Genomic DNA, 13,201 nt, shown 5'->3' with positions numbered 1-13,201 from the left:
AAAGTGAGAGACAGGAAGTAATAAATTCATGTGGCACAGGTATTTGTAAGAAGTTTGTTTCTTTAAGAAATAGCAAGGACATAATTGGAGTAATGAAAACAGCAACAGCATGAGGCCTTTTCGATGTAAACAACTAATGTATTCTAATTTAAAAAGTTATTTTTTCAAGAGCTCAAAACGCCTACATGTTGGCATGGGTAACTAGAAATGGAGAATAGATGCTGCAGGGGGTAGCAAAAACAAACGGCATGGATTGTTCGAGGGGGTGCCCAGCGGGCGGCCAGAAGGCCTTCTGCCCTCTCGTCTGTTCCAGAAGTGCTGGGACTGCAAATGCCTCCCTCGCCAGTCAGCAGTTGGACTGTGGCGGGGTGATCATGATAAGTCTGGAAATAAGCCCCACATGGAAGGCAACTGGAGCACAAACAGAGAATTCTACTCCTGGGCAAACCGTTTCAACCCAAGGGTAACAGGCTGTTGGTCTTCCAGTGTCAACATCTGCAGTTAACATAATGGCAATTTAAAAATCTCCCTCACACCAGTGTTAACATGAATGGATAAAATTGCTGAGCTTCACTGCACTTAAGGAACCCATTCAAGCCTTTCTCCCAGCATTCAAATCTCAGGGCTGGTAAAGATCGAGGTGTCGAGTCCCACGACAGACCTAAAAAAGCGCATGGAGGTGCCAACGTGTGGTGTCTGGCGAGTTTCCCCTGTGTTCTTCAAAATACTTTTGGGGCTGTCCTCTCCACCTCTCTCCCCCCTGCCTGCAAGTTAAGCATCTGTCAGTCGGTCACGGGTTTTGTCCAGCTGTTCTCCAGAAAGCTCAAGGTAGCCCATGTTCTCTTTCCCCAGTTTGATCTTCTCAACTAGCTGTTGAGTGCTGTGTTCTGGAGTTGGGGGTCCCAAGGCTTTGCCCTTGTTGATCAGCAGGGATTGGGGCATGATGGTCCCCCTGCTCCTCTCTTCCCTCTGGTTGTGGACTCCTCTCTCTTTTGAGAGCATTGGGTGTGGCTTCAGTGGGGCATCAAGCCCTGTTGGCCTAAATTCCACTGCTAGTCTCAGTGAGAGTAGACCCCGTGGGTCAATTGTTGAGTCAACAGTTAGGAATCCCATTGATTCAGTGGGTCTACGTTAGTTGGAGGTTCCAGTAGCATTTTAGTGATTAACTCCACGGGATTTTCAATAAAGATCATGCTGCGCATTCCAACAAGAATATAGCTGGTGATCTCTGGGTCTCTCTAGTGACCGGTTCTGGTAAACACATCATTAAAATATGTCTTTCTAGTTTTTTTCTTCTTCTAATATTTCAAATATTTTTGAAATTGTTTCAGACTATGTATAAGTGAAACTACAAATACTGATCCCACAGTTATAGGGGACCTTATATGTCTTTAAAGATGTAGATGAACATATTCTCAAAAATATAAACTTTAGAAGTGCATCCTCCAAATATGCAGAAATTTGGGTGATGTTAAAATGGCCCTCACAATTTGGATGGGATAAAAATGTGGACAGCATTCTCAGAAACAGCAAAAACCAAGCCATCTGATTTCCTCGTCACCCCCACTGTTTGGAGGCATGTTTCTTACCAGATGATCTCTACTAAGGACGACTCTGGCCAGGTTCTTATGTCAAGGGTTCCCAATCCTGAAGAGGATGCCTCTTTAAAAATGTTCCCTGTTGTATCATTGACTGTCCAGGCTCTGCACCGTGGCAACATGGGTTTTCTCATTGATGAGATTTCTCTGCTGCCTTTCACAGGAGTGCATCAGCATGCTCTCTAGCAGGGAAGGTGCGGCTCTTGTTCCAGTTGGGTGGTTTGTTGGCCAAGGCCAAGAAGTCTCCCGTTCTTACCGACTCTTCCACAAAGTCACACAGATCCTGGGCCTTTGATACTGGGGAGGAGTCATCTCTGTGGTCTTTACTGGGAGACAGGGAAAGAGAATGACCCAAATCCCTCGTCCTTTTCTACGGCTATTCACAGACTCTCGTTGTTTCAGGCTGAAGGTGACCTGAAGGAAGAATGTGAGAGGAGGTCTCAGCAGCTGCAGGAAATGGGACGCCTGGAGCGACTCATCAAGGCAGACATGGAGCTGGCAGCAACTCAGGCAAGGCGGCTGAAATGTCATTTACTTCATGGCAGGGGTGGGGATCCATGTAGAGATGGGCAGGAACCTGAAGAACGGGGGTTTGCGATGGTTCATGGTTCGTGTGCAGTTGGGTCTTTGGTTTTTGCTGGGGGGGGGGCGGGGGGAGCTCCCTGCTCTTGTTGCACCCATGTGGATGCATTGCCCAGGCGCCTTGCAAGCGGCTCAGCCTCCCTGCAAGGAGACCGGACCCTGCCTCTGCGCATGTGCCTGAGATGAGTGCCCACACAGAGGCAGCGACCGACTGCTCTGCTCATGGCACCCAGGGAGGTGCCATCAGGACTTGGGTAGGGAGGCCCTGGGGGCAGTGGGAAGGGAGTGGGCAGGCATCTGTTTTGCCAAACCAGAATGAAGCCCTGAAAAGGGGGGTGGGTGGAATTTGTCATTGTTCTGCTTTGGCAAAACAGAATCCCTGAACTGGGTCATGAACCAAACCAGGAATCAGCCCGAATTGTCGTGTTTTTTTTCCTGGTTTGTGGTTTGGTTTGTGCCCATCTCTAATTGCGTAGCCTGCGGGCAACATGGCAGCTTCAAGGCGATAATTGTATCTGCTGGAAAACCCCCCCCCCCCACTTCCACATAATAGAAAAATCTCTTGCCAAGGTATTGGTGAAGGGCCCCCCAAATCACAGTATTCCCTTTCTTTTTTTCAGCGAGAAATCATAGAAAAGTGAAGTTGGAAGGGGCCTCTTAAGGCCATCAAGTCCAACCCCCTGCTCAAGGCAGGAATCCCAATCAAAGGGTATCTGCCAATTGATTTTCTAAGTTTTCCTTGAAGGCCTCCAGTGTTGGAGCGCTCACCACCTCCCCTTGAGGTTGTGGGTCCCGCTGTCGTACTGCTCTAACTGTTAAGAATGTTTTCCTGATATTCAGCAGAAATTTGGCTCCCTGTAACCTGAGCCCATGGCTGCGTGTCTTGCCCTCTGGGATCATGGTGGTGTTTTGTTTTCTTTTTAAATCAGAAGGGTGTGTTTGCTTGGCTTTGTTTGAAATCAGAAGTCACCTTCTGGTCCCTTGTGGTTCCATCTGGAGGGGCTGGGGCTGCCACCAGGGGGTCCCAAGGCCAGACCCATCGTAACTTTTGGATCTCCAGCGTGGTCCGCCCTTGCTTTGGGGCTCCCTAGAGCAGAACGCCATGCGCTGCGGTGGTAAATGTCCCAGCGCCTTGCAGGCCATGGAGGTATTCTTCGGAATCGTAAGGGAGCGGGGCAGCCACAGGGGTAGCTGGAGGGGTTGGGCTGGGGAGTCTCTTGTGCCAGATGAGGGCGAGAGGTCCCTCACTACTCTCAGTCATCTTTCCTGGGTTCTTTTCTGTTGCCAGGCACAGCGCTTCAGAGACCAAGTGACTGAAATCCTCTTTTTTCCACTCCCCGAGAGGTCGGTCACAGATCAGGAGGTAGGATGGTCTGTTTGTTGTTGTTTTGTTTTTTGGGGGGCAAGTGCCTTGTATCAGAAAAGTGGTTCCAGTGGGGTCGTGGATGGGGCTGCCTCTTGGTAGCATCTTGTCAGTGAGGGGATGGTCAGCTCCCAGCCAGAACTTGGGTGAGAGGAGGTTTATCTGCCTCTGTAGACTGACCTGAGATGTGGTGGGTCGAGCAGCTTGAGAAGGGAAGGGCAGGCTGATGCTTTTTCAGGACTTAGCACTCCCAAGCTTGCTGCCTGCTTCAGGCCACATCCCTGTGGCCCACTCTCCTTTCTTTCCTTTTGTTACTTCACACACACACACACACACAGAGAGAGAGAGAGAGAGAGAGATGGTGGTCCCAGCTTCATTAGATCTGTTTCATCAGTTGCTGAATGGGGAGTCAAGTTTTGCATAAATGCCATTTCATTTGGATCTTTTAAAATGACCAGTAGAACTGAGACCCTTGTTTTTGTTTGATAGACTGCACACACACCCCACACCCCCTTGAAATGTCATTGTAAGGTTTTCTTATCGAATGGGGAAGTGACTTTGGTCAGTTCTTTCAGAGCTTAATCTAGGGAGCAAGGCAGGGAGAGCGAGTGACCAAAAATAGTTGACAAAAGGTTTTTTTTTCCCCTTTCTTAAACTGCATGTTAGATTATGGAGAAGATAAAACAAATGCAGCAGAACGAGGAGGAGTCCTATCAGAAAGAGATGGTGCTGAAAGAGGAAATACGTGCCAAAGAGTCTAAAATACAGGAAATCTCTGAAAACATGGAGCAGTTGACAAAATCATTGTATGGATTTCAGGTAGAGCATTTAAATATTAGGGAAAAAAGAGAAAAGGAACTCTGAGTACATATTCTGCGCTTTCATGGCAACATCTGACCCAATTGGACATGCGCGAGAAAGCGGCCGTCTACGGGGGTTTTTCCCTCTGCAGTGCAAGCATAGGTAAGGAATGCAGCCAATCACCATAAGTCCAGAAGGACATTTAAACGCTTCTGCAGGCAATCCATCCAGGTCCTTGGCTTGCTCTGCAGCAGGGTGGCTTTTTGTTGATTTGACATCCGTTGTTGATCCTGATCCTTGATACAAAACAGAGTAGTGGGCGGAGAAGAGGGCTGTTGGAACACGTCTCCACGTATGTGGTGGTCCTTTCTGGGGGCGACAAAACTTGTTGCGAAAACAACCCCTTGATAGTTTGTGGGAAATTTCATTCCTGTGGGCTTGCACTGGCCTGCAAGGGATCTGGGCCGCTGTGTACAGATTTTCTGTTCTTTCCCTCCTATTTCTTGTCAGGAATTCCTAAAAACATCCTATTGTGGCGACAGCTTGAGGAAGGAGATCTCCACTCTTCAGAACCTCCGCCTGACTCCTCCTGCCTCAGAGGTCCAAGCGCTGGCAGCCGAAGTCCTCTGTCATTTGCTAAGCTGGGTGGATGCTGTGGAAGGTCTCGTGCATGACGTGGGCCTTGACATCTCCAGCCCTGCTGAGAAAGGTTCTCCGCTTTTCAGTCACGCTCCTTTTCCAGGGCTCCTGGGTCCGTTAAATCAGCTGCCAAGCTCTCAGGGCCCATCACCCCCACCCCCAAGGCAGAGGCCTCCCAGGGAGATGCAAGGACCACTTTTCCCCTTTGAAAAGAAGCTGAGGGTCAAACTAGAGAATGTCTTTTTAAACCTTAGTCTTTTTGGAAGAGGCGCTGTCTCGGAGGGCCCAAAGAGGTCTGCCATAGGGTCTGTTCCACCCCCCCCCCACCCCCAAGTAAGGTTGAAGAAGAGCCCAGGAAGAGAGGAGAGAATACTGGAAGTGAACAGTTGTGCAGATAAGCCTTGTCGGGAGAGATTCTATGAGAAAGGAAAGTGGGTGGCATAAGACCAGATAGACTGCACAAACCCAAGGGTACTTAAAGGAGCTTGCAGGTATCATCATCATCTTAGAATTTAAGAGCTGGTTTTAATCTCAGAGCTTCTGTTTATAATCTTTGAGGATTTTTGCAAAACAGGCAAGGTGGCTGAAGTCTGGAGATGGGCAAACTTGTTCCCAATTTCAAAAAGGGGAAAGGGAAGATCTGGGCAGGTACCGCTGGTGAACTTGGCAGGAAAGGTTCCAGAACAGATCGTGACGCAGCCTGTGAGCAAGTAGCAAAGGCGCACGCTCAGGTCTGTCAAAAGTGTGTCATGCCTTGATAATGGTATACCGTTCTAAGAGGGTAGAATCAGCGAGATGAGGGAATGCTGTGGGGGCGATGTCTATTATTTTCAGCAAGGCTTTTGACAAGGACCTTCATGATACACTCACATTCAGGCTGGCAGAACGTGGACTAAATGATGCAGCCATTGGGTGGATTTGTAGTCGGTCGATGGGCGCTTCCCCAGAAGTGCTCATAGACTCCTTGTCCTGGGCCTAGTGTTAGTCAACGTCTTTGTAAATGCCTCGAATGAGGGATGGAGGGGATGCCAGTCAGATTTGCTGATGATGCCAAATTCAGAGGGGTGGCTAATATTTCAAAAGACAAAAAATCAGGACTCAGGAGGAGCTTAGCAGGTTGGAGAACTGAATGAATGCAATGAATTTTGACAGGCAACGTGTTTAGGCAGAACAAATCAGGTGCACAAACATAAGACGGCCAACAGTTGAGTTGCCAGTCGGGTGTGTGAAAAGTATCTGGAGGTCTCGGTAGAGCACAAGCTAAACACAAGTCAAAAGTGTGACGTGGGAACTGAAAAAGGGAGTGCAACAGCAGAAGTCCAGTGTCCAGATCAAAGGAAGAAGTTACACTGCTGTGTTCAGATTTGGTCAGCTCTCCCTTGGAACACCAGGTCCAGTTCTATGCACAGAGATACCAACAAGCTGGAACACCTTCCGTGGAGGGCAACCAGGCTGAAAATCAAGCCCTGTGAAAATTAGTGGAAGGATTAGTGGTGGGGTGATAAAATAGCCCTCTTCAAATATTTGAAGGGCTTTCCTATGGAAGGTGGAGCAAGCTTGTTCAGTGTTGCTTCAGAGCATGGGTCCCAAAGCAAGAGGTTCAGTTTGCGAAAGAGGGCATTTCAGCTGACCGTGAGGAAGAACTCTTTGGCCCGAAGAGCAGTGGCTCAGAGCGTGGTCGGGATTTGCCTTCTTCTGAGGCTCCTGGACAGCAGTTGGGTGGCTCCCTGCTTCCCAGAGGGATGTTCTGCTTCAGCAGGGATTGGACTGGATGGCCCTCGCGGCCACTTCTGGGATACATGCTTAACATGTTTTGTTTTGCCATTGGTCACTGGAACCTCAGCATGGGCTTCACACTGTGGCCTGATAGGAAGGAACACACAATCCCCTTGACCTCTGGTTTGACCCGATGTTACTAAAGATTTGAATGGAGGCCTCTGTGCCTGGCTCCGGAGGAAATGCCCACCTCTTTGACTTCAGAGATACCAGCTGGAAAGCACAGTGGAAACAAGCACGGCTGTTTCCCCATCATGATCGATGTGTCCCTGAGGAATGTGATGTCTTCCGGTTTGTTCTTTTAAGAAAAAGAGGCGTCATTGTCCTTTGCCACAGCTTTGGCTCCGCAGTAATCTACGCAGGCTAAGGCTGCGTGTGAGGGAACCCCATCACCTTTCTTATTTTACAGAAAGCCCCTGGCAGGGAAAATATCGCTTGGGATTTGAGCTCTGTGTGTGTGTATCAGTCTGATGTTCCTCCGAGCCGGTTCCAGTTCCTGACTTAGATGGCTCCCCTCTCCAGAAATGCTGTCAGCTGCAGAGAGCTGCAGCCTGTAAGTGGGTACCTTTCCCCCTTTGTGGCTAACAGGAGGTTCACAGGGATGGCGATGAGGTTTCTATCGGGAATAGGGTGTGGTCGTCATCTTCCATGGTCCACCACGACTCTTTCCCATAGCTGCTTATAGGTTCCAGGGTTTTGACTTTGAAAAAAGAGCGACTAAAGCAGGACAGAAGGAGCCAACAAAGCCACAGGTGGGTCCTTCTTCCGAGCCAGAGGCCATGGCTTCCTTCCCTTATGCTCACAGCAACCCTGTAAAGACACATGAGGCCGAAAGAGAGCACCTGTCCCAAGGTCAGCCCGTGATTTTCCTGGCTGAATTGGAATTTCATTCTGGATCTCCCTGCCACTGGTGCTAACCCAGCAGGCTGATCAATAAGTCACAGTGACCTCTTTCAAGGATCTGTCTGCTTAGAGAAAAGAAGTCTTGGGGAAATGGAAGAGGGAAGTGGGATTCATTCTTGCTTCTTTTCCTTCTCAGGCATGGCCTCCTACGTGAAGAAGCTGTGGGACCAGCACTGTAACACCACAAGCCAGCTTCAGGCATTGCAGGTAGAAGGCGTTTTCACTTGGAAGCCTCTTCCTGGCCTCTGAGACTCCTACGGGCAGGTGGTTCTGTGTCTGTGGGGATCTTTCTGAACTTTCCAGGGCTGAACAAGGTCTTTTGGTGGGAACAACACCCACTCTTGACTGCACATGCTGCCATGTGCTTCCTTCCTACCTTCCTTCTGTTTCTCTTGGCTAATGATATAGCAGCATCTTGAGGAACTTTCTTTTGTAGCTGAGCTTTCTTTGATCTCATTCGTTTCTCTCTCTTTTCTGGTTGTATCTTTTGTGCTAGGACCAGAAAAGGACAATTGAGGAGTCTCAGCATTTGCTCCTGCAGGAAAAGCTGAAAGAACTGAAAGAACAACTTGAGGAAGATTTCCAGGACAAAGAGAAGGAACTTCTGGAAGCTGAGGAGGAACACAGAAAGGTAGCAGGGGCACACCTTTCCCTATTTTTTTTTCTCCTATCACAATTGAAGAAGCATCTAGGGACATTTTTAAGGCTTCATAGCAATGACCAGAGAATATTCAATTTGATTTAAAGTAGAAATGAAAAATGTTCAAGAGGTTGTAACAGTATAGGTATTAATTAAGGGGAACAAAAGATACTACTACATTAACAAAAAAAGTTTCAGGAAATGCTACAGGATTGGGATGATCTGTTCACTTTGACCACATGATGTGAAAGCAAATGCAAATCAGCCCAGAGCCACCTCCCCCACCACCGCTGAGCTCTGGAGTTTTCCCCTCCGCCACCGGGGCTTCTAGTTTTTTCCACAATGGATCGATTTGCATCAGTTCTGACCGTATGATTGCTTGAACCAATGCAGAAAAGTGTGTGTGTGTGTGTGTGTGTGTGTGTGTGTGTGTGTGTGTGTGTGTGTGTGTGTGTGTGTGTGTGTGTGTGTGTGTGTGTGTGTGTGTGTGTGTGTGTGTGTGTGTGTGTGTGTGTGTGTGTGTGTGTGTGTGTGTGTGTGTGTGTGTGTGTGTGTGTGTGTGTGTGTGTGTGTTATGGCTACACTGGGGCAGCAAAGTTCCTGCCAAGGACGCCTGGATCTTTGTAGATAATGCCAGAATGCAGATAATGTTCTGTTTCTAAGAACAACAAAGCAATTTTAGAGTAGTGCTCCTGAAACAGAATGCAAAATGAGTTGCTTTTGTTAAGATGGCACGCATAGCCCTACAAAAGCTGTTCAAAGTTCAAGAAATGTATTGAAAGAAAAGACAGCTGTGTGAACGTGCCCAGCAATTTATATACCATGTTGTTGTTGTTTAGTAGTTAAGTCGTGTCCGACTCTTTGTGACCCCATGGACCAGAGCACGCCAGGCCCTCCTGTCTTCCACTGCCTCCCGGAGTTTGGTTAAATATATACCATGTAACTATGCATAAATATATATTGGCATAAATGAAGTATGAAATTGAAACAATTCAAATGGCCCTTGCGGTTAGAACATGACTTTTGTTTATTTGTCTGTTACCAAGCTATTTTCTGCCTCGCTGATTTGTTTAAGATACCTTCACGGAAAAAATAAAACTCTTTTCCAGATTTTGGAGGGGACGGCTGCCATGCAGGAAGCAAAATTGAAGGAAGCCATTGATGAGGAAAAGAGAAAAGTCATGGACTTGGAAACACAAATGAAACAGTTGGCTCAGGTGTGTAGAGATTTGTACATGATTTAAAATTCCTTCCTGACTTTATGAAGCTTTTTGTAGTATTTCCAGCATGTAGCTCTTTTTGCTGAAGGTGTGAATGAAGGCACAAAACAGCCCCCAGGAGAAGCAACACGCCGTAATGTGGTGAGAGGGGTTGATAGTATCAGGGAAGATGAGAAGCCAGACTGTCAGGAGGCTAGACTCACCCAAGATGGGATTGTGCAAGATGACACCAAGGACCATAGAAGCATAGAATAACCAAGTTGGAAGGAGCCTCTAAGGCCATCGGGTCCAACCCCCTGCTCAGGGCAGGAATCCAAATCAAAATATAGTTGGCGATCTAATTTTCTCTTGAATGCCTCCAGTGCTGATCGCCTCCCAAGGTCATTGGTTCCATTGTCATACTCCTCTAACATTTAAGATATTTTCCTGATATTCAACTGAAATCTGGCTTTCTGTAAGTTGAGCCTGTTATTACGTGTCTGGGGTAATCGAGAACAGTTCCTGTCCCTCCAATGTATGACCGCCTTTCAAGTTTTTGAAAAGTGCTATCTTATCTCCCCTCGGTTCTCTTTTCTCAAGGCTAAACATGCCCAGTTCTTTCAGTCTTTCCTCCTTGGGCTTGGTTTCCAGTTCCCTTATCATCCTTCTTGCCCTCCTTTGAACTTGTTCCAGTTTATCAGCATCCTTCTTAAAGTGTGGTATCCAAAATGGAGACAGGACTTGAGATGAAGCCTAACAAGTACTGAATAGAGGGGAATGAGTACCTCACAGGATTTGGAGACTATTCTTCTGTTAATGCATCCTAAATTAGCTCACATTCAGCGTGTTGACCTTCAAGACTTTTCATGCCTGTAGTGTTATTGAGTGTCTTGTAACTTGTGTCTTGTGAGAGCACAGAGTGTTGTTCTCTGAAGATGCCCGCCACAGAGACTGGCGAAACATTAGGAAGAACAACCTTCAGAGATGGCCAAAGAGCCCGAAAAACCCACAACAACCATTAGATCCCGGCCGTGAAAGCCTTCGTGAATATATTGTCTTGTAACTGTACGTTTGTTCTTTTTTTCTCCTGAAGTGGAGAACTTTGCATGGATCCTTGTGAAATTTCATTCTGCTGTTTCCAGCCTGGTGCTCTTGCTGTCTTAGTTATCTTGCTAATCGGAATATCATGGGGCACTTTGTCAAAGGCTTTGCTGAAAATCAAGATATATTACATCTATAGCATTCCCACCATCTACCAAGGGTTTTACCCAATTAAAGAGTGAGGTGAGATTAGTCTGGCAGGATTTGTTATTGAGAAATCCATGTTGGCTTCTGATTAATAGTGCATTGTTTTAAAGAGTGCCAGTTTATAATCTACTCCAGAATCTTCCCTGGGGTTAATGTCAGGTTGACTGGATCTGTAGTTCCCCGGTTCCTCCTTTTTGCCCTGTTTGAAGATTGGGACCACGTTAGCTCTCTTCCAGTCATCCATCACGTCACCCATCCTCCATGATTTTACAAAAATAATGGACTGCAGGTTCTGCCCATCTCTTCTACCGGCTCCTTCAGTACTCTCGGATGCAGTTCGTCCAGCCCTGGGGATTCCAACTCATTTAAGGTAGTAAGGTACACCTTGACTGTTTGTTTATTAATCCTTTATTAATTCCTTTTCCTGTTAGGATTTCCTGCCGTGGGGCCTTTCCTGTCATTTTTCTGAGTTTATGAAAATTTTTGTTGTTTAGTCGTGTCCGACTTTTCGTGACCCCATGGACCAGAGCACGCCAGGCCCTCCTTGTCTTCCACTGCCTCCTGGAGTTGGATCAAATTCATGTTGGTAGCTTCGATCACACTGTCTAATCTTGTTTTCTGCCGTCACCTTCTTCTCTTGCCTTCACACTTTCCCAACATCAGGGTCTTTTCCAGGGAGTCTTCTCTTCTCATGAGATGGCCAAAGTACTGGAGCCTCAGCTTCAGGATCTGTCCTTCCAGTGAGCACTAAGGGTTGATTTCCTTCAGAATGGATAGGTTTGATCTCCTTGCAGTCCAGGGGACTCTCAAGAGTCTCCTCCAGCACCACAATTCATCAATTTTTGTACATGAGCCTTCATCAGTTTTTACCACTGGGTTTGCATCTTCCTCTCCCTACCAGTTCAGTTCAAAACCCTCCTGATGAGGTTCTTCATGCTGTGGCCAAACGCGTTCTTCCCAAGTGCGAGCCGTCTCTTGCCAGCCGGCCTCCTTCCAGGTAGCTTCACCCGTGGCCCCAAAATCCAGATCCCTCACGTCGGCACCAACTTAGTATAGTCCGTCATTAACTTGGGGTGTTGTCCTTTTGCTTTCTGTTCCCCTTTCGAGTACTGGCAGGATGGCCGAGAAGACTCTCTAGACCCCAGAGTCCTTGATTTTCCTTCCCAGAGCTTGAAAGTCTGACGTGATGTCTTCCTAGTTTCTCATGTCATTTTGTTCCCATGTGGCTGAAAAGAAAAGGATGTGCCCCTGTGGGTTTTATAAGTGATGGCAGCTTTTCTGCCACATCAGAACATGAAGAAGGCTGAATGTGAAGCAGATTGACTCACTGAAGAAACCACATTCTCTGTGAACTGGGGATGAACGGCAAAAGCCACAGCCGGACTTCTGTACTTGAGACAGTTGTTCTGTGGCATCTGAGTTTTTCATGCCGTTTTGCATGGTCACAATACCTTTTTGATCTTTCAGAGTGTCTTGGTTGTGTCTTGGTTCTTACTGTTCAACTCTTGCTTCCCCCCCCCCGCTAATTGTAGGTAGTTGAACAGCAAACCGAGTCGGAGGCAGTGTTCAATGCCAAGATAAGAGAGCATCTGGAGAGCCTGGCAGCCGCTGAGAGGAGAAAGGTAACTGGTGGTGGAAGAGAGGAAGGTGCTCTGTTGGAGGCAGGGATCAGCAACTAGCGGTTTCTAGCCCAAATCTGGCCCCTAAGGGGTTGTTGGCTCTTCCTCCAACACACACAAACACACACAGACAAGAAAGTGGTTACAGGAGTGGGATTTCCTCGCAGGCCCCTGGATGGGGCAGGGCTTTGGGCATTTTTGTTTTGATCTCCCATTGTTGATCTGAGCGCTGTTTTTAGATTTCAGCTCCGAAAGAGTCCCGGGGAGGGTGTTTTGTTGTCCGTTGTTTTTTAAAATGGGGGGGGATGACTTTCCCCCTACTTTCCTTCATCTTCCACTTCCCTTGCGTCCTCTTTCCACGGATGCCAATGCACACCTTATAAAGAAAATCGGTTTTGAGCGATTTTTGTCTACGGGGTTTATTTGTATGAGAATTCTTTTTACGCTGTGCTTTAAACCCAATGCAGGCAGAGTGTGGTCCACGTGCAGCCCAAGGTTGGGGTCTTTTTTCGATCTTCCTGTGAACATGCCTCTGTTCTGGAAGGGCGGAGGGCACAGCCACCTCAGGACACCCCCAGCAGGGGCCGTATAGACTGCAGGGGGCCCTCTTCAGCTTTCAACACAGAAAGTACTGCTTTCACAAAATGTGATGGGTCTCCAGCCACCCTCCGTTTCATCCTTTCCTTTCCTTTCCTTCTTGTTCTCTGTCACTCTGTGGGTTCTGCCAGTTTGGGCAGCACGCTGCATGTGGCACACCGAGGGTCTCAGCGAGCGTAAAGTCTGGCCTTTGGCCCGCTGGAGCCTTAGCAGACAAAAGCATGATACGAAAAGTG

The 13,201-nt window shown here is 47.7% G+C and overlaps 1 protein-coding gene across 11 annotated transcripts in view; it reads left to right on the top strand.

Annotated features, from left to right (window-relative positions):
• FHAD1 (forkhead associated phosphopeptide binding domain 1) overlaps nucleotides 1–13,201 on the top strand; it is a 63,716-nt gene that overhangs the window by 28,821 nt on the left and 21,694 nt on the right. For 10 of the 11 annotated variants that reach the window (XM_078378978.1, XM_078378976.1, XM_072977793.2 and 7 more), the window contains 8 exons: nucleotides 2,001–2,108; nucleotides 3,469–3,543; nucleotides 4,210–4,362; nucleotides 4,855–5,053; nucleotides 7,799–7,869; nucleotides 8,159–8,293; nucleotides 9,412–9,519; nucleotides 12,282–12,371. In XM_078378978.1, the coding sequence (XP_078235104.1) occupies nucleotides 2,001–2,108; nucleotides 3,469–3,543; nucleotides 4,210–4,362; nucleotides 4,855–5,053; nucleotides 7,799–7,869; nucleotides 8,159–8,293; nucleotides 9,412–9,519; nucleotides 12,282–12,371 (939 nt within the window). The remainder of the gene's footprint in view (nucleotides 1–2,000; nucleotides 2,109–3,468; nucleotides 3,544–4,209; nucleotides 4,363–4,854; nucleotides 5,054–7,798; nucleotides 7,870–8,158; nucleotides 8,294–9,411; nucleotides 9,520–12,281; nucleotides 12,372–13,201) is intronic. The other variant, XM_078378977.1, reaches the window with a different exon arrangement.

Source organism: Pogona vitticeps, chromosome 7, assembly GCF_051106095.1.
Source record: "Pogona vitticeps strain Pit_001003342236 chromosome 7, PviZW2.1, whole genome shotgun sequence".
Classification (NCBI taxonomy): domain Eukaryota; kingdom Metazoa; phylum Chordata; class Lepidosauria; order Squamata; family Agamidae; genus Pogona; species Pogona vitticeps.
Note: the sequence above shows the minus strand (reverse complement) of the source record. Positions and strands in the feature narration are given on the sequence as shown.